The following is a 22726-nucleotide window of genomic DNA, read 5'->3' as shown; positions in this document are numbered from 1 at the left end:
CGATTCTGAAAAATATGCACAGAGGGCTCTTTAACCAGATCATAAATTTCCGGTGAAGCATCCGCTGTGTTGTAATGGCATCTTCTGTTATATTACGCTTCTTCCGTGTTCACTCTTGTTTATGTTCAACAGATCAACTCTTTCCCAATTCTATTCAACTTTGACACACACATTAATCCTTCAGCCTCGTAACATGCACAATCACTAGTTGCAACATCCAACCGGGTCCGTGTTAACAAGTGCACTTAAACAATAGCCAGGGCAGCGCAACAGGCTACAGCGCCCATACCATGTACAGGTACATCAATAATGTAAAAAGTACCCAGGTTCAAATCTGACCTGTGGTCATTTCCTGATCCCACCCCATCTCTCTCACCCACTTACTTCCTGCCACTCTTCACTTTCCTATCTGAAAAAATGTAAAAAGCCCAAGAAATATACTTTAAACAAACAAACAAACAAAAACAATAGTTGCTACAACACTCCCGATGCTCCTAAATAAGATGGCTAAAGAGCCCTCCATGCACAAATCAAATTGTAAGACATGAAATGGGCTTTATTGTGATTAGCAACAGAGATGGGTGACCGGGTGTTTATACAAACCCTGACCATTTTCTTTGCTAATTGTAAACAAAGGATTGGAATTAGTCAAAACAGACAATGCAATGAGTAATAATCTTAAATCATTCACTGGATCTGGGGGCTCATCACAGATTTAATGTTATTGCTGCAGTCATTTATGGTACAGTATAACAGGTACCCATCATGACCGGCTTTTTGACTATACACAGCCAGCTGATAAACACTATACAAACAAACATACCTATCAACAAGGATGTGTGAAAAAAATACACAAGATGTTAAACACATAATCCAACTGGTTGTCCTGATGGAGTTGATGATGCATACTGGTGCCAGTCCAATTTTGAGTTTCCTCAATACCAGTACGACGTACGGGGTCTTCTTTTCTCTGTGATTCCCATGGCATCCATGACCTCCTCCTCAAGGGTCTTCAAAGATGGGGAGTAGGTCTTCATCAGTGCGTCTTCAGTAGATGTGTCTTTAGGTCCATCTGAAGGAAAAGGTAGGGAGGAGAGGCTCCACATCAGCACTGCATCGCTAATACACTCTCCCTGTACATCAGCCTTAGTGGATTTTAAGACATGGCAACTGCATTCTGCTTAGTAGTAGTTGCTGATGGAATTAAGTCCTCATTGCTGTTCGTTAGACAAAAACAAGAGGGAAAGTCTTCCTAAAACACTTTGGGCTTACCCTTCCATTGCTCGGGGACAATCCCATCCTTCCGTTGGTAAGGGGGCTTGGGAATGATTCTTCCTGTTCTGATGGACACTCGGACCTTCTCACCCTCTTCTGTGAACCTCCAGTCTACCTCTGTCGGTTTTCTGTTGAGTGGGGACAGACCAAAGAAATAGACCCAGCATCACATGTTAAACTTCTTATGGTAAACTGTGAGAGACAGTAGGCTTTTTACAACTTCTACTGCATCATTCCACATCACTATCCATCATAATTCTAAAATGGGTATGAAAACAGTATTAGAGTTCCCAGATGGGGACTGAGGATCAAAGCACCACAACATTCATTAGGTACAAATCCTATTTCTGGTTCAGATACCAAAGAGACTTGGAAACTGGTAAAAACATTACCTGTCAGTGGGATCAATGAGGGAGATCTCACTTAGTAATAAGGGAGCCTCACTGGCTATGTAGGTACCTCGGTAATCTCCAGTCTTTCCAATGAATCTGTAATGCTGTAGGGAACCACACAAAGAGATGTTATATGGAAAAGAAAACTCTCAACAATATATACTCACATTTCATTCAATTCAAATTCTCATAAAAAGTGTGGAAGTTCTCAAGAAAGCATGTTCACAAGTCCATGTATACACTGGTAAGTTGTAATATAATTCAAAGATTTGTCATTCACAAACACTTGACCTGATTTTTTAAAAACTCCTGGCATATGGAGCTGGACAGCTGTCTACATAATCTGTTTCTGAATGGTTTACCTTACAAAGATATCGACCTTACAGTACAGAAACGAAAAAAGATATTGACCTTACAGCACAGAAACAAACAAACATGTTGATCTTGCAGCACAGAAATGAACATTTCACATGATACTTTACTGGTTTACATACCACATTGAGTCCCTCCAAAATAACCCAGTTGCGATGTCTGAACACCTCGACCACTTTGCCCTGCTTTCCCTTGTCTTTTCCAGCTACAACCTCCACCTGGACGACACACCAAAGACAGATCAGTCAGATCAGGCTTTCCCGTCAGTGCTGTTGAATGGGATTGCGACCTGATGCTAAACATACCGTGTCACCCTTGAACACCGCCCACTGCTCTTCTGGAATTTTGTCCACAAAAACCTTTCTTCTTTGTAGCCCAGGTGGGTTTCGTCTCTTTGCAGCAAAGGTCCAGGGCCTACTTGTTCCATGACGATAGTTGCGAGGGAAGGCCACTTTCGCGGCCATTGACAACAAGGCTGTAAGCCTCATTGTATCTGTTAAGAGTACAAAAATAATACATTATTTAGGAACGAACATGATAGAAAACAAAGTTTGAGTAGTTAGAGCAACTCATACCCTTCAAAGTCACATACTGTACTCTCTGGAGATTATTAATGGTGACTTTAACCATTGCTCCCTCTTCCCTTATTGCCTTTGTTTAAGTAGCTTCTTACCTGCCCTACAAGATGTAACATAACTATTTTCTTGTTCTATGCCAAGATCAAAGACAGTTACTCTTCTGCTACACTGCTCGGACCATAACTTGGTGCTGCTTTCAACCAAATACACCACACTGACTCGTAAACAGCCCATCTCAACTAAATCAGTGTAAGTGTGATTTCAGGAGGCATATAAGAATTTAAGAATTTAATGGCCTGCTTTGAGAGCACGGACTGGTGAGTGTTTTAAGAGAACAAGCCCAACTTGATTGACAACCCCAACATCATTGATGTTGTAGTAGTGGACTGTTGGGCTCTGTCACTGACCTGGTGCCATTATTTATTATTGCTGTGTATGCTGTACTTTGTAATGTTCTTGTCTTTTTTTGCTCTCCTGTTGCTCCATGATGTTTATGGTAATAAGTTACCATAAATTAGTTGGAGTAGCATTAATAAATGAATGCTACTCCATATCTCAAATAAAGCATGTATCACTACATTACTACGTGTTTTAGTGCACATATACTCTTTGAGTGTACACAGGACTCTAGAAAGCCCCAAAGGCTAAATGTTTACATTCACACAACCCTTCAGCCAAGTAGGCCTACTTTCAATGGCTATTAAACGGACCTAATTAATATGTCATCCTCATATGTATGCTGTACACAGTACCCATTATGTGACTGCAGACAATTCCACAGCCCCAATATAACACCTGACGTTAGCGTTACAAACCAATACTTTCAGAAGAAGTCATGGTTCTCACTGAACTGCAAAGCTTGTCATCATCGGTAGGTGTACCCCTGATGTAAAACGCAGCCATCTATGGAGAGCTATGTTACTCAAGTAACTTAATAGACAAACTGGCCCATCGTAATACCCAAATTAGAATACCACAGGATGTGAGAAGTGCAAAATGCATTCAGTTCAATCTTGAGGTGTGCTAATTTTCCAATTAGCCTTTGCTTAAAGTAAGACTAACGTCATTACAGCGGCACATACACATATTATTGAATTTAATAATTTATCCTAAATGCCTTGAAATTACAGAATAGTTAATAATTTATTACACTTACTGGTTTATTTTACAGCTGTAACCAGTCCAGTTCAGAAAGATGAATTTCAATGTCAGCTAAGAGCGTGTACTGGATATTATATCCGGGTGAAATTGTCTATTGCAACATAAAAGTCGCAACAGACTCGAAGGTGGAGGAAAAACTTATCAGACCATTTTGAACAAAACCAATATTCATTTGTGTGATTTTTGAAAATGAAACGTGAAGATGCTCCATATAAATAGATCTTATGTAGTGAGTTCATTGTCTTTGATTGCACTTTTACTTCTACTATAACTCTCCTCCGGATGTGAAATGTTTGTATTGCTTGTTGTAAGCAGCGTCCCATTTTGGTCTTGTCCCTGAAACTCGAATGGCCTAAAGAAGGAATTTTGATTCTTAACTAAGAGGGCATTCTTTATGAAGTATATTTAAGCCAAGGTAATTCTGCGTGAACTAGGCGTTAACAACAGTAGATGTGGCAAACGCTGTAATATGTTTTTGTCAGCTTTAGAATTAGCATGACTGACTTGACTCGCTAATGTTTTCCCAACAAGCGCGCTAGCTAAGCTTGTTTCAAGTTAGTTATTTCGGCTATCCAGCTAACTACCTACGGTCGTTTAAAGTAATTTAATCACTGTATAGTTTTGTACAGGTAACGTTTTATGCAATATTTTAGTGGTGTGTATTGGTATGTTTTTTTAGTTGCATCAGTTGCTAATTAGGCGTCCAGTTATCACATCGATCTAGGTAACGTTAACTTGCAGTACACAGGTGAAGTCAGCCTATCTACTGTCACGCATATTATTATCGGATTGGTTATGAGCACATGATGCTTGTACAGTAGCGTTAAGTCTAACTCCCCCTGTTGTATTTAGGTCAAGTACGGGGATATCTGATAGGGTAAACGTGCTCCTTGGTAAGGTCAAACCTTTTAGGTGCATCAAAATATATGTTTTTGTAACAGTTAGAATTACCCCCACAATGTCTTTAGTAGCATATGGAAGTAGCGATTCTGACAGCGATTCAGACGACAAGCCCGTTAGTCGTCCAACAGTAAGCAAAATTGGAGGGGGTCTGTTTTCAACCCTGCCACCGCCGAAGAATGCTCCTCAGCAGAGTGTCACTAGAGGAAGTAACTTTTCTACAACAGACAACGGGTCGGACACTGTAGCGCCAGGTTTTATCAAGAAACCTCAAAGCAATGTGGAAGCGAAAAGTTTATTATTTGATTTGCCCAAGCCCAAGAAGAGGACAGAGCCAGTAAAAATCACCATTCCAGACATAAAGAATGCTGACGTGAGTACTGGGGCAGCATTCCTCACGGGGATAGACTGTTAGGCGTACTTGCTTTGTTCTTGCAGTATTTTTATGCAGTATTTGTTTTTTGACAGTCTGACTCTGACGAGGATAAACCTGTGAAAAAGAAGAAAATTCCTCAGGTAAGTCAAGTGGAGTTAAATGCAGCTTGTTCAGTCATACTGTTGCAGACCTAGTTAGGTTTTATTATAGAATTGATGTACCATTAAGTATGGCTTTGTGGCATTAAATACATTTTTATATATCCAACCATGGGGTTGACTGGTTGTTATATAGATGACTGGCTGCTGTGCACAGTGGTAACATCAGAGACAGCATGGAAACAATTTCAGGGCCTTCTCATGTTCTTCTGCAGTTCTCATGCGCTATTCCTAAATCAGGCATGGGCAGGTGGTCTGAGGTTTTTATATATTTATATATGGCTTCAGAAGTTTCCGATAACTTCAGGAACAGCTATGTTCCATACTTTAAGCCCTGTAGTTGTCATGTCAACATGTCAATGTACACTGTATTTCCTAGGCCTAGGCCATTATTGATTTGAGTTAAAGTCTGTATCAATTTGTTCTCTTCCTTCCAGGGCAGTGGACTATCCGCTTTGCTTCCACAACCCAAAAACCTAGTCGTGAAGGAGACCAACCGTTCATTAGTGCCACATTCCCTCACCAAGCACGCGGCCCCGGCCTCACGGACTCAGACAACCACCCCCAAGAGCCTGTCCAGCTCCACCAATGCCTCCCCCTCGGCCATCAAGGCCGCGGCCAAGTCCGCCGCCATGCAGCTCGCAAGACAGATGGCCGCCGACGAGGAGGGCAGTGACGAGGAGCTGACCCCCGAGAACTACTTCTCCCTGGGCGAGAGCGCGCAGCCCCCCCTGCTGGTCCCCAAGGACGACACGCTGCCCTCCGGACTCCCCCCGCCCCCCGGCACGGAGAACGCCCCGCTGCAGTTTGGCGCCCGCCTGCCGGGTTACGGGGGCGAAGGTGCGGACTTTGATGTCCAGCAGCAACAGGAGGCAGGCTACCAGCAGTTCCAGGATGCGTCTGGCGAGCCAGGCGTGGAACCCGCCAGTGAGGTAGGTATCAGATGAGCTCCTTAGCATAATTTGTATAATTATACACTTACCTGACGTGTAGAGTGGCCTATAAGTGTATTTGTGACACATTCAGCTTGTGTAGTTGGATCAGAGATAACACATTAAATATTGTTTCATTACATTTCCTTGCCTGATGAGATGGGTGGGGTTGCTGCTATCATTTGAACTGCCAGCAGATGGCATGTATCGTAGGCCTTCTTAAGCCTGGGATTAGACTGTTGTCACCATCCCCCCATGCCATTATACATACTCAAATGTGTGCACACCCAGAGTGGCTTGAAGAACAGTTTGCCCATATGTTAGTGAAAAAAGGCTTCTGTATGTGTACAGCTTACATGAGAATTCATTTTTCAGGCCTGATAGTTTTCTGTTGTAGTATAGCGTCATGATGATGTGATGTGCTACCTGCAGGGCTACTATGCTGGTGGGTACTATCCTGAAGCAGACACTGAACAGGCTGGATCATCCTCGCTGTTTGATGATGAGGCAGTAAGGACAAATATTACTTCTCAATGTTGTCAATTAGAATAAAAACACCATCATTACAAATATGTTGGAAAATGTTCCCGCTGGCCAATTTAACATGCTTTTTTGGGGGCTTTTAGATTTAAAGTACACCACTGACCTTTGCATTATATCATTAAAACATGATCATATTAGTAGTTATCTAATAACTTTAGTGCAAACACACACACAGTATTTTCACCATAGAAGATCATTAAAAACATATTTATACCTGTGCTATTTTGTAGATGTATTATTTCACACAGATTTCACAGATAATTGGGTCAGGTTTTGCCTCTGTATTCCTGAATGATTTGCCCACCCTGAACTCCTCTACTGTGCTCTTGTTGTAGTTCCGGCGGTTGCAGGGCAAAAGGAATCAGGGCAAAGAGGAGGTGAAGTTCCTGGAAATTCGAGGGGATGACCAGCTCAGTGGGACTCAGCAGTGGCTGACGAAGAACCTATCGGAGGAGAAAGAGCAGCGCACGTCCTTCAGCAAGGTGAGGAGGAGAAGTCAGGATGACCCTACTGTCCCTATAATGTCCTTGATAATAGTAGGATGCATTTTCACTCCGTAGAAATGGTATTTTCACTCTGGAGAATTGGTCTCTTATCCTACAGTTCGAAATCACCAGATGAGCAAGTAGTGCATTGTTGTTGAGATACTGGGGCTCTGGTAAGATGCTGGTAAATTAAAAATAATTGCCTTCTGAGAATAAAGGTGAAGATGAGCAAAGTCTCCTCAATAAGCATAGGGACATTCTCATGGAGCCAAACATGGCCTTGTAATGGGAGTGCATGTCTGGAGACAATGTGAAATGTTTAATAGGATGACCAAACATTAGATTTGTTGCTCCTAGACACTTATACATATGGTTCTATGAGACTGCAATACACAGCATTATGTTGATGATTACAAACTTCCTTCTTGACAAAGTTAAAATCCAACACTGTCTCCATTGTGTGCTTCATAGAAAAAGGGCGGACAACCTACTGGACAGCAGAGGCGCAAACACCAGATAACATATCTGATCCACCAGGTGAGTTCATAACCATGTCTGTGATGCTCATATGCTCAATGAAGGGAAAGAAAAAATAGTTCTGGAGCTCTTGTTTGAATCCACTCAGAGTTGTGGTGTTAGTGATGGTATAGAGCTAGCAAGCTCACCTTTGCAAAACAATTTAGCTGGTTTGTATGACAGAATTTAAATGATGAAATGATGTATCAAATGCATAAGGAGTTAAAGAGTTATAGTATTTTCAGACTATTCCATCTTAGTTTCATCTAGATCTGGAGTCATTTGGAGTACATGTGAAAATTCATCTATTTACATTGACTTCAAGTAGTAAACCCAAAACTTTCCATTACTATTTTCCCTGTCCGCACCTAATAATTGTCATTATTTATATTCCTGCGTCAATCTCAGGCCAAGGAGCGGGAGTTGGAACTGAAGAACAACTGGGCTGACAACAAGCTCACCCGCAGGCAGACACAAGCTAAATATGGCTTCTGAGGCTGTTGAGGGCGGCAGCCGCAGCATCCTGTACTTCCCTGTATAGCTCAAACAGCTCCACTGTCTATCACTCCACACAGCGGGGCACTGTGCAGGCTAGTGGAGGCATGCACTGTTTGTATGTGGTTAGTTTCAGTCCATTTTGAATTACTTCCACTCCCTGGGTTTGTCCTTTTGGAACTGTTCTTCAGTGTGTACTGTGTGTCCATCTCCCCAGCCAAGGAGCTATTGTGAATACGCAATGAGGTCAGTTTTCACTTGGTTCGTGCATAATCATCTCTTCCGAGAAGTCGTTGACTGTGAATTAATGGCATATTTCAAAGATGAAACACCTTTTTTTTCCCCAGTCCTTGTAATTGACATATAAACGTCACCTCTGTACATAAGAATGAACATTAAACCAAGGTATGATGTCATTTCCTTTGTGCCGAATAACATATTTTCACCATGCAGTTACTCCCTTCCCTCATTAGACCTTGCAACTTGTGTCCAATCAAAGGTCAAGGGGCAATCCATACCAATTCCAATATCTTGTGACAAGAAGACAAACATTGCTATATGTTTTTATAGCTAACCCATTTTAGCACTAATTGTTGTTCCCAAGTGCTGAAGCTCAGACTACAAAACCAAACCATAATCATACTTGCACCATCAATTTCCTTGATCACTGTTACCATAGGCCGTCCTGGAACCAAATGGATGTCTGCACAGGCAACACAATTAGATTGTAGGGACTATTGTTTGTCAGCAACTTGCTCAACCTGTCACCACAAGAAGTACTTTATTTCATTTATTAAGTATCATTTTAACACCTTCACCGGCAAAATGGACCAGTTTATGTATTTCCCTACTATTTGGCTAAGAACTCGCTGTATGTATCCTCACTCTTCAGTCCATCACATTTTTGGGCTTGTTAACCTAGATCCACCATTTGAGCAGCTTTTAATAATATTGAATTCTGTGTGTGTGTGTGTGTGTGTGTGTACGTGTACGTGTGTGTGTGTGTGTGTGTGTACAAGTAGTGTACAAATGTGTACAAATACTTTTGTCTGCAACTGATGCAATGAAGGCCAGCAGTATCACTTCCCTGACTTAAAGAAGTGTGTGTGTAGACACTGCTTGAAAAGCAAAAGCTGCCCTGCCCTGTTAATGTGTCCTTAGATAAAGAAACGTGAAATAATAAAATAATAATCACTTGAATTCCCTGCCCATTCAAAGACATCTTACAAAGCCTTTCCCTCACTCCATCAGAAGTAGAGGTGACCAGTAATGCTCATCATGACTCAGAGCCTTAATGCAAGCAAATTTGTATTTCTCCCCACATCTTCATTTGTAAGTTCCTTTGAAATACAGACACCCATTACTTCTCTGTGTGTTTTATTGGCTGTTCATCCCTTGACCTCATAGCCATTGCATGCACTAAATGAAGGAGATGGCCCAGACCCTGAAGTTATTGGCTCAAAACACAAGAAACCTACATTAATCTACTGAAAAGCATTTTAAAAAATGGATTTCATATAGCCATTCCCTTGGCTTTGTGCTAGTAAATTATGTGTTATATTTATTAGTGACTAAATTCCCAGTCGTCTTGACTTGATGCTCAAGCAGTTTGAAGCAAGGTGTTGTGTAAATGAAGGAGATGGCCCAGACCCTAAAGTTATTGCCTCAAAACACAAGAAACCTACATTAATCTACTGAAAAGCATTTTCAAAAATGGATTTCATATAGCCATTCCCTTGGCTTTGTGCTAGTAAATTATGTGTTATATTTATTAGTGACTAAATTCCCAGTTGTCTTGACTTGATGCTCAAGCAGTTTGAAGCAAGGTGTTGTGTTTGTGTGTGGCATCACAGATGCATTTGTCCACATTTGGGAACATAATATCACAACAAATCTAGTTAAAATCATTAGCGTGTAAATTCATTTAAAGGTAATCTGAATGAAAAGTAACTTCTCGCAAACAAATCTAGTAACAAATCAGCCCCCTTTTAAGCAAGGCCACACACAGAGCTTTTGTGACACATTAGCTCAGTGAGCCAAAGGCCTGTCCTTACATTGTCCCCTTTGGCGGACAAACAAATCTATGCTAATTCCACCATGGTAGCTAGCCAATGATTCCATCAACACTTGGCAAATCTTTTTCCTCTACTAGAGATACATATAATGCAACCGTTTGTGTTGCTTTACAACAATAAAACTCCCTCGCCTTCTGCCTGCCATAGGCAAAGAATTTCATGATGTCAAATACGATAGATATTTACAATGGAATGTTTACCATAGCGGCAGAATGTGTGTATCTTTTTCATCAGCTGCAACAATGTCCTTTTCACACAGAATGAAAATGCGACGCTGTTAACTTGGCCAACAGTGTAGAGTATGCAGCTTCATTTAAATACCAATAGCATCTGCAGTTCCTTATCAGTATCAATAAACTATTTTCTACACACAGTAAAGTTGGAATTTAAACAGGGTGTTTACCAATTGCTCTTGTTGTGTGTACCAATTGCTCTTGTCTTGTAGTGACCTAATGCTATTATTGGCTTGCAGGTGTGCAGTATCTGTTAGTCTTATCTACAATATTCCAAAAATAGATGATCTTTTCCAAAAAATCAGTTCAGCCCAAATTGTTGTCAATTAATAGACCTTTGTTTGGAAGCACTCTTTTTTTGTAACTTTGGCTGTTTTTGAGGAGGAAGGCAATGGAGAGGTCATGCCAACCAAGTATAGTTCTTGTACATTGACCCATCATGCAGAATAACATGGCCCTCTACCTTGCACTGTGACTCTCCCATTGCTACAATTGCTAGAAGAATCGCTTCCAGCTGCAGTGTGGGTGATTTGGCCCAAACGCTGCATGCCTCTCAAAGTGGGGGGCTATGGGCAACACTGAGCCCCACAGCTTAGCTCCATGGCTGCCATTGTCTTTCGCTGTGCTCCTCCTTGACCCCTGCCAAGACAACAAAGCCCCGCGTCTTCTGAGCACAAGGGCACGAACAGTGTGACCTGCCTACTCCCTGCATTCCTGCCGGCTATCTCCGCGCTGCCAGTGGGCGCACTACAGAGGCACGGCAGGGCTGACAGACCAGCCTCTGTGGATGCGGCGTGATGGACAAACAACGGCCCGGATTCCAGCAACGGGCTTCAGAATGAACCGCAGTTGTTGGGGATCGCCCATGCTGCCATATGGTATGGCACATGTAATGAATGCATCCGCTGAGGCATACCCATGCAAAAAGGAAAGCAAGCATAGATTGCCCATGCTCTTGTGGATACATTGAATCAGTGCAAACACAGTATACTGGTGGACTTAAGGTGACTTTTCTGTCATTGGCAGGTAGCTATTGACCTAAATTGGGTCTCCAGTATTTCAGGATGCCATTTCATGCAACACTGGAGGACTTACCAGTAATTACCTGAATTGTCACTGGAGCCCAAGTCCTGCAACAAGAAGTAGACCGATAAACAAACAACAATACTGAAAATCCATCTTTTTTTAAGTTGCAAGTTGACATAAAATTCTTAATAAAAAATCTGTTTTAAAGGGTGTCTCAGTCACTCCGCCTATTACAAAACCTTATAAACTTTTGTTTCAGATCATAATGGCAATAAAGAATAATTGACTCCATTGCAAGACCTGGCATAAAGTCTAAATAACTTCCCTTTCACATGTTGGGGTATTATTTTTCATGTCAGTTATTCGCAAAAGACGATTCTGAGATACATCAGGAGATGACTCATTTGTGGCCCTCAGGTTTGCTTTCGACAAATGGAATCCATCTTTCAGGGGGAACTCCGTTCATATTCGAGCAACAGGCCAAAATAACCACACTACAAAAGCCAACTGAGTTGAAAATATTTGTATGCTAAGCTATTAGACTTCATGCAACATAACACACCACAGAAGTCACTTTGTTCCCACTGGTCCCTTCACATTAATTTTTAAACATCACAATTTTCTTTCAGTGGCATAACATTGTATTTGAGGATATTGTCACAAAGCAATAATAGTAGTAATAGTTTGATAAATAATGACTGTTATAAGTCTTCCTCAATTCAAAATAAATGTATTAATTAAATAGATTGTGACCTTGAAAGACCTCGGCCATTGTCATTTTTGGACAACCCCATGACAGAATCTCTCTGTATTCAACGCATCATATATCTGCACTGTATAGGTCCATATATTCTTTTTATACTCAAAGGAATTGACTTTGTACTGAATTTAAAGCATGAAACATCTATAAGACATATCAAAATGTAATCTTTTTGTGAAATAGGTAGAAATCATCCGTTAACAATGGCTCTTTTGTGCCATGGGACTGTTTTGCATTGTGGCCAGGTTCTTGTGCATAGACAGGCCTTGTTTATTTGAAGCAGATGCAGACCCATCGAACAATGGCTTCCCCTCAACGGACGGCAGTGACAGACTCGAGAGGTCACAGGCACGGAGGGTCCAAAGACTGCTTGGCACAACAGGGCCACGCCCACTACTGATGTAGCCCCGTGGACCCACCTCATCTCCCATGATGCTTTGCAACTGTGGGGTGTGTGTGTGTTGGGGGTGATGGGGGGGGGGGGGGGGGCATATCTTCAAAGACCAACTCTCAGCCCTGGGTGAGTTGAAGTTGAAGCGACAGAGGACTGTGGGGGATTTATAGGCAGGACTGGTGTGGCAGTGTGGATCGTACTCAGGGCTCCAAGTAACTCCAGCTGTTAGAAGACCTGTAGCCATCCAAGCCAGAGAAACAAAGTCAGCATGGCCACTGCAAGCACCTCAGGTCAGAGTGCCTTCGGACTGGGCAGGAAAAAGAAGGCTCCCGGGCTCCTGGACCAGATTGGCAAATTCTTTGGAATAGACAAGAAGAAAAGAGGCAAGGTGAGTCTCAAGGGGTCTTGGTTATGTGGAGAGGATGGTATTCATATGCTACTCCATATTTGCAATGCATTAACTGAGTTTGAAGTATGTATTATTTAAATTCTGAAAAAAGATTCCGAAGATGCTATAATTGCACTCATTTAAGTTTTAAATTGGCTGAATTTCAAGAAAGGTTCTTATGAGTTCAAAATGCCTTATACAATCTAAAAAGGAATAATTGCTGCCTTGTGTGTGGACGACATGCAAAGTGACATTCCATTTAAAAGCCACATGCATTTCTGTTTGAGACAGTGGACGGCTGTGCCTTAATTGGCCTGTGTGCGGTAATGCAGACATGGCAGAAAAGCTATTGTACATGAACTATGAGTTCATGTCGCAGTCAAAATAGATGAGCTAACCTCCTTTAAACATCATCAGCCGAATGTGTCCCTCCAGTGTGTTCAGTTGTGTCACTAAGTGGATGATGACACCCGTTTTAGTGACTTAATCAAAATGTGTAGAGAGAGACATAAAATGAGGACATGGTGGATGTGGACTGGTGATCTGTGGTTGCCCCGGGGTCAGGGAAAAGAGAAGCTCTGTTAGATTATAATGAACAAAACTTTCCATGGCATGTATATTGTACTTGCCACATCAGTACAATTGATAGAAAAATAGCGCAATACTGCTCAGGAACGGCATCAGATTTATTTAATACAGTGATGTTTAGGTCAGTCAGACCTTCACTGGAGTGTTCGTCAGAGTAGCTGCCACATCAGACATCAAAGCCAGCTGGAGTAACTGGGTAGGGTAACTGGGGTAACTACTTGGTTAGAGAAAACCCCACATTTGGTGTAAACTGAATAAGGTGCCAGCTATTTGTTTTCCACCTAATAAAGCAAGCAATAAAGCATTACATTACTCCTAAAGCTTTTGGTAAATGCTTGAAAAGTAGTGGTGTATCTCTTTGAAAGGACATTTTTAGACATTATTTGTATGTGCAGAATAATTGTTGTAGGCTGTGGGTGTATTATCAATCCATTATTTATCTGTTGTTAGAACCAGTGTGTCATGTGCAAAAATGTTTTGGCGTGTGGGAGAAAAGTTATGCATTACAGAGAGGAGAGTGGCTACGAGCACACACATCAATCATGTTTCAGTGACAGGAACAGAATATACTCAACTCAGTTTATTGGTTATTTTAAGCTTTGTTATAATTCAACTATTCTGCATAGTTGACCTTATCATGCTCAACAATATGTCATGGATGAGAAAGAGAGAGCCTTGCAAAGAGTATGTACATATTTCAAGCATGCTACATAAATCTTAATTTCTCTTTAGGAATTTCTCTTTTGGGAATTTCCTATGTGAGCAAACTTAGGACCAGCCTATGAAGCCCACTAGTGTGTCAAACTAGTTGTGTTCATGGTTGTGGCCAAAACATAGCAGTACCTTTACTTCCACACTACCCTATTGTTGTCTAGATTCATAGGTTTATTTTGGGATGGGAGAACAGCAAACAGAACTAATGCTGGACTATGCGTCACTTGGACTATGATCAACGTGGAGGTCATATCTAGCATCACTGCTTGCACTTGTTTGCCAATGGACTTGGTGTCCATGAGGAGCATTGATGGGTGTATGTGACATCTGAGGCACTGGGAGGCTCCCCTCTAGGGTAAGACATGACAGCATAGGGAGAGCCTCGTCCACAGTGCTGGGCTGTTTGCCCAACCTGTTGCCACAGGGCCAAGGGGTTTATGTGAGGACTGGAGAATGACATAGATAGTGTAATGAGTGTGGATGCATTTATCTGCTCTATTTGTGTTTTTGACCATGTATAAAAAGTGATTGTCCTCTAAGTGGTGCTTTAAATAGTCACTTTTTTTTTTTTAATGAATGCAGAAAAAGTGCTGATATAAAAGGAACAAAACTGCTAACTACCATAATTCTGCAAAGCTTCATGAAACCTTGAGTCATATAGCTAGAGTAATGGTCAATGCATATAACTAATGTGTACAAAAGAATGTAAACTATTTTCAGATATTTTAATATACATACTGAGGATGACCCCTTTAAAGCATCCTTTTCCATATCATCATCATATGAGTTAAGATAGTTTGTTTTCCCTATAACTGCAATATGTAGTGTAAATTGAAGAATCCTCATCATTTTGCAGTGAGATGCAACCGATGATCTCATGATCACCTCTGGTGGGTGCTGAGTTTCTGTGCACGTCATCAAAAATGCAAGTGGGTGCTGCAGCTTCCGAATAAATCTTCTTTCTATGGAAGAACCCCACCCATGAACCTACATCTAGCTTCCCACTCAAAAAATTCTCCCTCATTGCCTCTCTATCCATGACTTTTTATGGCATGAGCACTAGGGGGCGCCATTAGTGTTAGTGGAAGTCCAACTATAACCAAATGCATTGACTAAATTGCAAACTTTGTTCAGAAGCTTTGCCATGATGAGATTATGTGACAACTACTCATGGGGCATACTGTGTCTTTAAATGACCACCTACCCTTAAACGTTTTTTTTAAAAAGTGTGTAATCATTACATTTATTGACATACAGTGAAGTGCTCATAATGTGCTACTATGCAAATGTGACTGAAATTAATCTACATGTTTTACAGGAGCATAATGTGACATTGGCATGTCTTCTAGGAGTCTGTACGCAAGACAATCTTACCTTTTAGGGGTTTTAAGTGATACTATTTTACTTTAAGGGATCTTTCCGTGGTCACCTGTCATCCTCACCCCAGAGGCCTCAGCACTCCTCATCTCGTCGCCGTGGAGATGAAAATGTGGTGGTACACTTCTTCAGGAGCTTTGTGAGTGAACCTGTACCATGTACTCTGTACAATAAATCCAATGATTTCTGTGTTTACTGATGCTGCTAAAATGGCTTAAAAGGGCATACATGTTATACTGTGTAATGAGTATGTGATATAAGTATTTGACTAATTTAATATATAAATGAATAAGGATATACATTTAATATATATTACATAATGACCCAGTATCAGTAGACCTCAAAGTCATATTCAGTTACTTTAGTTTTAAGCATGATATGTGTATTTGCACCCTACTCTAGCTTGTGAACATGAACAAATGAGAAGTGAGAGATTGAGGATTTTTATGATGTTGTTAGATGGTATTTCATGGATTTGTTTCTCTTTTTAGGTGTCTTCATCCCCCCGTCCAAGGTCAAGGGTAAGTAATGTGTCCCTCACAAATACTCATACACTGTTGACATTGAAGAGCAGCCAACATCCAATTGTGATATAATGTCACTGATTAGAAGGTGTGGTTTGTAGATTTCTAATTAAATAATTAGAACGTAAAAATATATTTTTCTCCACGCTAGCTAGCTGAAATGGCTGGACTGTAGAATATAGAGATCTCGGGATACATGTGTTCCAGTCATCTGGTTGCTCTGGGTGTTTTACATTTTTGTAATGTTGTGTGATTTTAATAATGTACAATAATACCAGTGGACACAATCTTTCCACTTTTCTTAAGAATTGCACCTTCTACATTTTGAAACATTTCCCCAAACAACAATTGGCACCATTTGATAGTTTAACATGGCCACCAAGAGAGTACTGCATAATATGCACACTCAAATTGTGATTCTCTCTGTGATAAGTCTAAAGCATGCGTCTAAAGGTGAGCAGCCTATTAAGAACATAACTTTTTTTATCTGATCATTTCTTTAACAAAAACTTTAGCTTTTTGCATCACAAGTGATGATGTGAACAGAACAGTTCACAGGCTTGTGGACAAAAGGGAAAAGTTAGGAAATGCAAAACAGATTTGTGCATCTGACTAAAAAGTAGTAGACTATACTGTTGAAGGTTGGCTCTCACACACAAAACTGGTTCTAGATGTTGATGTGCCAATTGAACCAAGATGTTAGAAGGCACTGTATAAATCTACTTGCATAATCCTGTCAAAGATATGGTGGTGTAATCCTGTGAGCTTCATCCTGTTAAACTTCATGGATGTTTCTGGACAAATCTCACCGGCATTATTTAGCAGGACCCAAGAGCCTTCGTTGCTCAGTTCTTCATTGCTGAGGTGACTTGACGCATCATGTTCTTATCTCTTTTGTCCTTAGTGGAGAGAGTTCCTGAGTTTGGTATGTCAAGTGTGATTTGGACTAAAAACCTTATTCCATTCACAGCCCTGAGTGTGACCGGTTTCTGACAAGACCCCCTGCCTCTTTGTCTTGTCTCTAATGATGGTGTTGTCTTCTCCTTTAATGACCTTTGATGTTGCTTCCCCTCCTGTCTTATTCACTGCTTGTGTGCCATCTCCATCTGATTTCTCTTGTTCTACTCAACCAGGTTAGGGGAATTATTACACATTTCGATTAGCCTGGGTGAACCCAGACAAACCTGTTAGCAAATTTGAATTTGCATACAGTCCGATATCAGTATATATCAATGCATCTTCTCAACAGGAGACTTAGTATGATTGTGACTTTTTCCCAAAGAGAACATACATTAATGTTCAATAGTGACACTTGAAAAAATAGAGTGTGCTATTGCCAGAAATATCATCCCTATCCATTAGGTATCATGTTAGAATATTCATGGTAGGATGTTGCCTTAGGAATACATCACCAGCATTTGCTACAAAAAGTTGAATACATATAAGATATAGATGGCAGACATCCCATTGAACTTCACTGCTTTGTTGTCACAGCTAGCTAAGAAATTGCCCCCCTGGAATTGAAGCCCTGATACTATGAAACCAGAACAGTTGTCTGTCTTTTTTTCTGGCACGGCGGTCCAGAACGAGTGTGTGCTTCTGGATGGCTTTGACACAGCGGAACTTTTTATGCACCGCACCCGGTAAAGCATTTTCTTTCTTAGGGGTTCCTGACTCCTCTGTCCCTCCCTCCCTACACCCTAACAGCCTCCTCTCCTTGGTCCATCAGACTTCATTTCAACAGTAAGAACATATGTCTCAGACACACTGGAAGTGGTCAAGGATGCTAGATTGAGAAATGCTGCAAGCTAAAATGGTCCTTGACCAAATTAGAAATGAGAAAGCATTATTAAATAGTGAGGGCCTATGTGTTAATTACATGGGTAACCCCTCAGTTTGTTGTTTGTTTAGTGTGTCGGTGTCTTGTGTTGGTATTGTTGAAATTAAGTCCTTAATGTTGACTGATGTATCTCTGTCCTAATCACCATCATCTTCTTGTGGCTGGACATAGCTACCCTTGAGCTATGTACAAACTTGGTCTGTTTTACCTGCATGCATTAACAGTCCCATTGGAGAAGAGGTCTTCCTCTCTTCCCTCTTTGATCATAATAATACAGATTCCAATCCAGCATTGATTGTCAACTCTCAATGCTGTCATTTCAGTAGCACATACATAATACATGAACAATGTAACAAGTAATACATGAACAATGACCAAAAAAGTATGGATGTTCTCATGGTACTATAGTAATTTATTTTATAATTAAATAGACTTCTAGATGTTGTTTTGGATTAGGGAAAACAAAAATATTGATATAGTATACAATTGTGATATTGCGTTATTTCTATTGTGAGAACTATTGTAACAGCATTGAATGTTCTGCCTTGGTCATTATAGCAGAAACGTATTATTTTTGTTGAACTCTGTTCAATTTACTAAATCAAATAGTTGGGTATGGGTGAGGTCTGCTTGTTTACATGCTATTACATGTAATTACAACACAAACTTCCACCACCCACTGTAAAAGATGATAAATCATCCAAAATTATTTGACTTTATTGAATAATCCTTTTGTTTTTTGCTTGGAAATGTAGTCCATTCTGGACAAGCACATTAGTATTTATGCACACACGCACACACGCAGTGAGACACACACACACACACACACACACACACACACACAGTTTGGGTTCTGATAAGGGGCTATTTCTTCAGGGGGGCCCTAAGTCCTCGACGTCGCGCGCTGCAGAGAGCCTACGATCGCCACGCAGACGACGCCGAGACCAGAGCAACACACTCTCCCGAATCTTCAACCTGGTGAGACTTACAGGCTGTCAGGCCATGGGACCCCAAAGCCCTGCCCTAAGTTCACACTGCTGGCCATCTGGCTGTCTCTGCTAGTCCTACCTGGGTCTTGGCTGTGGTGACGGGCATTGCCATTGTATAACTTTACCCATTCTCTGTGACTTACATGTAACTTCACAAATCCTGACACGAATCATGCGTCAGAATTGTTGCAATATCAGTGCATAACTGAATCACTCTACTTCAGAAATGGTGTATTAATAGTATAAATTGAATCTAATCTGTGTAATCTCTCACCAAAGACATAATTATCAAAGACAGCACTAGCCTAGTACTACTGTCTCACAGGTTAATATCTAACTATGTTGCCAATGGTGCCAATTGGTGAGCAAAATAAACTAGTAAATCATGTTGTATTATCCATTGGTGAAACTATATTGAAATAGTGATTCTGCACATTTCATGCCATTTTATAACACCATTATTGTGGTTAAAGCGATTTCCTGCAGCTGCTTTAAATCAGTGGTGCTTTTTTTAACCTACTTCTACATTTACAGGTGTTACAAGATTACTATGGACATAAGCTGACAATAACAATCAGTTTTCTTCTCTAAAATCTCATATAGTTACCAGTCTCACTCAGAGAAGAACGTGAAGGGCTAGCGAAGAGCTTGACACTTTGCACACAAATTGCCAAAATGGAAATGAGTAAAACATCCCTCATAACTGACAGTATGACAATCCTTATATAAGAGTGCAATATAACATCTTTCCTTTCCCCTCATGTCTGAAATCTCTTTTATGTGCTCTCTCTTTACTCTGGACTCCTACGTGGGAATTCAAACAAGACATGAATTACATGAGTTTCATCTAAGTGCTTATTTGAGTGTCTTAAGTGAGCTGAATGCACCCCCACCCCCACCATCTCTCTGTGAGTGAGACTGAGTACGTTGCTTCACCTGCAGGGAGAGAGCCGATCCCGCTCCCCCCCTAAACGCTGGAGCACCATCTTCTGAGCCCCCAGTGAACGACAGGAACACGGACGAACGTGTGAGAGAGTGCAGAGGCGGTGAAGAGTATGACGATGATGAAGAGAAGAAGAAGAAGGAGGAGGAGAAAGGAGACGGCTGTTTGACTGACTCAAGTTTTGAACAGATTAACAGACTAACGCCTGCCACCATTGCTTCTGTAGGACACAATCTAAGCAGTTAATTCACATGTGTGTATTACTGAGTGACAAGAAAACAAGTGCAGCTGTTTGTCCATGCTAGAGGTACACTTCTAGTATCAGTTCATTCATTCATAAGGTGTAACCGTATATTTATTTTCACAAAAGGCCTCCAAGTTTGCTTTGATAGATTAGTGATGTTTAAAGTGTTGAAATGCAAAAATAAGGAAAAATCTACTGAATACCTTTCAGGTCAGCATTAGACTACAGCCTAGCAGTCCATTTGAATTATTCCATCACTAAACTGACAACTGTGGAAGGCTTTAGAATCATCTGGTTGACCCTTCATCTTATTTTAGTACAACTCAGTAAGGCCACACCTGGAATCTGATCACCATACATACATAGATGCCAATATGAGTAGCTAATATATCTCATTTAAAATTCTTCCCAGACTAAGTATGTGAAGTGACTGTTGATATGTGTGAATATGCCTCACTCTGCAGAACCTGCTCAATCTGGAGGATCTTGATTTTTGTTTGTGGGTGTCTCTGTGTCTTTGTGTGTGTGCGTGTGAATGTGGTCTTCAAAAAGTTTTTTTTGTATAAGGGCTTGTGTGTGCTTCCTTTAAAAATACAAGGAGAGAGCAGTGAGTTTCTTTAAAATCTAGAATTTGCCATTCTTTTTACTTAACAAATTGAAATGTATCGTGCCTAATTGAAATACTTAAATCCCTATCCATATAGAGTGTTCCGAATAACACTGCATGAAATGTGCCCTTTCATTGAACTGCTGATACAAAAGCCTGCACAGTGCACTAAATGGCATCTGTACACGTTTAAAATGTACAGGTTATCTGTAGGAATTCAACCACACCATTAAACCACCATCAAACATGGTCAGATGGTTTAAATGTTTCAGTTGAATTCCGTCAATTTAATTCACATAACCACTTCAGACCTACAGTAGCTATATAGCACCTCTATATGGGACGTGGAATTGTTTTACATTGCCTAACTACTCTATTAGTGTTTCCATTTGGAAGTAAAAATCTGTGAGTTGAATGGTGGCACCAAAAAGCCAGAGAAGGGGAAAGTAAATGAAAGTTGTCGAGAGGTTCATGACGATGAAAGAAAAGGTTTTGTGTTGGTGAAGAGTGACAGCATACATCTCTGAGGTTCTTTTTGCAATTTTTAAGATTATCTATTTATCCTTGCATGTATTATTGTTATTATTATTATTATGATATTATTATTATTATTATTATTATTCTGTCCTGTGGCTGTTGTTCGGTTTTTAATTTCCATGTATCTGTGCATGTAGTCGTTTTGAACAAGTTGAGTAGTGTTAAAAATCTAAATTGTTATATATGTTGGTGTCAAATCTGTCATAAACATGGTGCTAGCGATGCAGCATACAAAAATGCAAAATTAGTTATCGCAGTGTCTGTATTATTCTGTACATTTCATAGTGTTACAACTTCAACCAATACCTAATGGTCTGCTTAACTTGAAATAAATATTTGGAACATACTCTTATCAACGCCTTTATGTTATGAGTTTCGAAACATAACATAAAAGATGATGCGACAAGTCTGAGATGGGCTAATGATGTATTTTATTTAAGACACCTATAGGTTATGCAAAAATACTTCATCATAATGGCATAGGCCACAGTGACTGGCACCTAAATCCATTCAAGTAGTGTCTCCCACCAACAGAGGACACCACTGAGTGAAGAGAATATGTTGAGCAAGATTGACACACAAGACCAGAAATCAGCAATCTGAAAATCCTCCTGCAGTGTCTTTTGTCACAGCTAGTGGTCATGAATTTTCTATAATTCACAACCAAATGATAGGGATTGTGTGACTCTTTCTATCACTCAGTTATTGTATAAAAAAGTAACCCCACCTATTAAGCGAGGTTTCATTGATTAGTTTCTACACAAGGCAGCTACTCAAAGGCAAACTACTTTATGCTGTGTTATGAACTTTCCAGATTTCAGTGTAAGAACATTTATATAATTTATGGAAAGCATGCAGATTGTTCCAATCAAAGCCAAAATATGTTTAACTTGCCCCTGTAGGGCAAGACATCCTAGTTATCTCGGCAGCAGATGGCTGAAGGACCTTATGAAGTGATCAATGTTATCAGCTTGGCTGCTCGGAATGGTACGTCCAAGCAGTAAATGTTGGACAGGAGCTTGTGTGAACACTCTGAATTCCTTTGGTTTGGAGGTTTGGAGCTGCAGGAAACAGCTTCAGTTTACAAAGGTCTAGAGAGGTGGTTTGTGTTGCACATCCAGTGATCCAATAATGGTAATCATTTGGGCCACATATAGCAATACATAATTTCCTACTATGAATAGTGCTCTTTGGAATGTGATTGTGAATGCACAGTGCTTGCATAACTTACCACCTCTGAGTTGTAAGCCCTGCATGGCTTAAACAGCCAGAGACCTAACCAATGATGACGACACATCCACCAA

At 40.6% G+C, this 22726-nt stretch overlaps 3 protein-coding genes across 3 annotated transcripts; 2 read left to right on the top strand and 1 right to left on the bottom strand.

Annotated features, from left to right (window-relative positions):
• Positions 1–535: 535 nt before the first annotated feature.
• mrpl24 (mitochondrial ribosomal protein L24) lies at positions 536–3846 on the bottom strand. The gene is made up of 6 exons (XM_076300981.1): positions 3774–3846; positions 2345–2532; positions 2162–2257; positions 1668–1771; positions 1273–1403; positions 536–1072 (listed from the first exon to the last, which is right to left on the bottom strand). Exons 2-6 carry the CDS (start codon positions 2525–2527, stop codon positions 936–938), a joined length of 651 nt encoding a protein of 216 aa, XP_076157096.1. The 5' UTR covers positions 2528–2532; positions 3774–3846; the 3' UTR covers positions 536–935.
• A 230-nt stretch (positions 3847–4076) lies between these two features.
• prcc (proline rich mitotic checkpoint control factor) lies at positions 4077–8599 on the top strand. The gene is made up of 7 exons (XM_076301959.1): positions 4077–5051; positions 5147–5194; positions 5650–6144; positions 6577–6654; positions 7023–7169; positions 7644–7709; positions 8097–8599. Exons 1-7 carry the CDS (start codon positions 4737–4739, stop codon positions 8181–8183), a joined length of 1236 nt encoding a protein of 411 aa, XP_076158074.1. The 5' UTR covers positions 4077–4736; the 3' UTR covers positions 8184–8599.
• Positions 8600–12820: 4221 nt separating this feature from the next.
• Positions 12821–21774, top strand: LOC143140161 (myelin basic protein-like). Its single transcript, XM_076300980.1, has 6 exons — positions 12821–13059; positions 15773–15877; positions 16230–16259; positions 17167–17187; positions 18979–19080; positions 20034–21774. Exons 1-6 carry the CDS (start codon positions 12940–12942, stop codon positions 20082–20084), a joined length of 429 nt encoding a protein of 142 aa, XP_076157095.1. The 5' UTR covers positions 12821–12939; the 3' UTR covers positions 20085–21774.
• The last annotated feature ends 952 nt before the right edge of the window (positions 21775–22726 follow it).

The sequence above is a fragment of the Alosa pseudoharengus genome, unplaced genomic scaffold (genome assembly GCF_046254945.1).
Source record: "Alosa pseudoharengus isolate Yale_2024_CS ecotype anadromous, Long Island Sound unplaced genomic scaffold, YU_APseudo_1.1 YU_APseudo_1.1_scf_23, whole genome shotgun sequence".
NCBI classification, from domain to species: Eukaryota; Metazoa; Chordata; class Actinopteri; order Clupeiformes; family Clupeidae; genus Alosa; species Alosa pseudoharengus.
The sequence above is the reverse complement of the archived record's forward strand: the minus strand, read 5'-3'. Positions and strand labels throughout refer to the sequence as shown.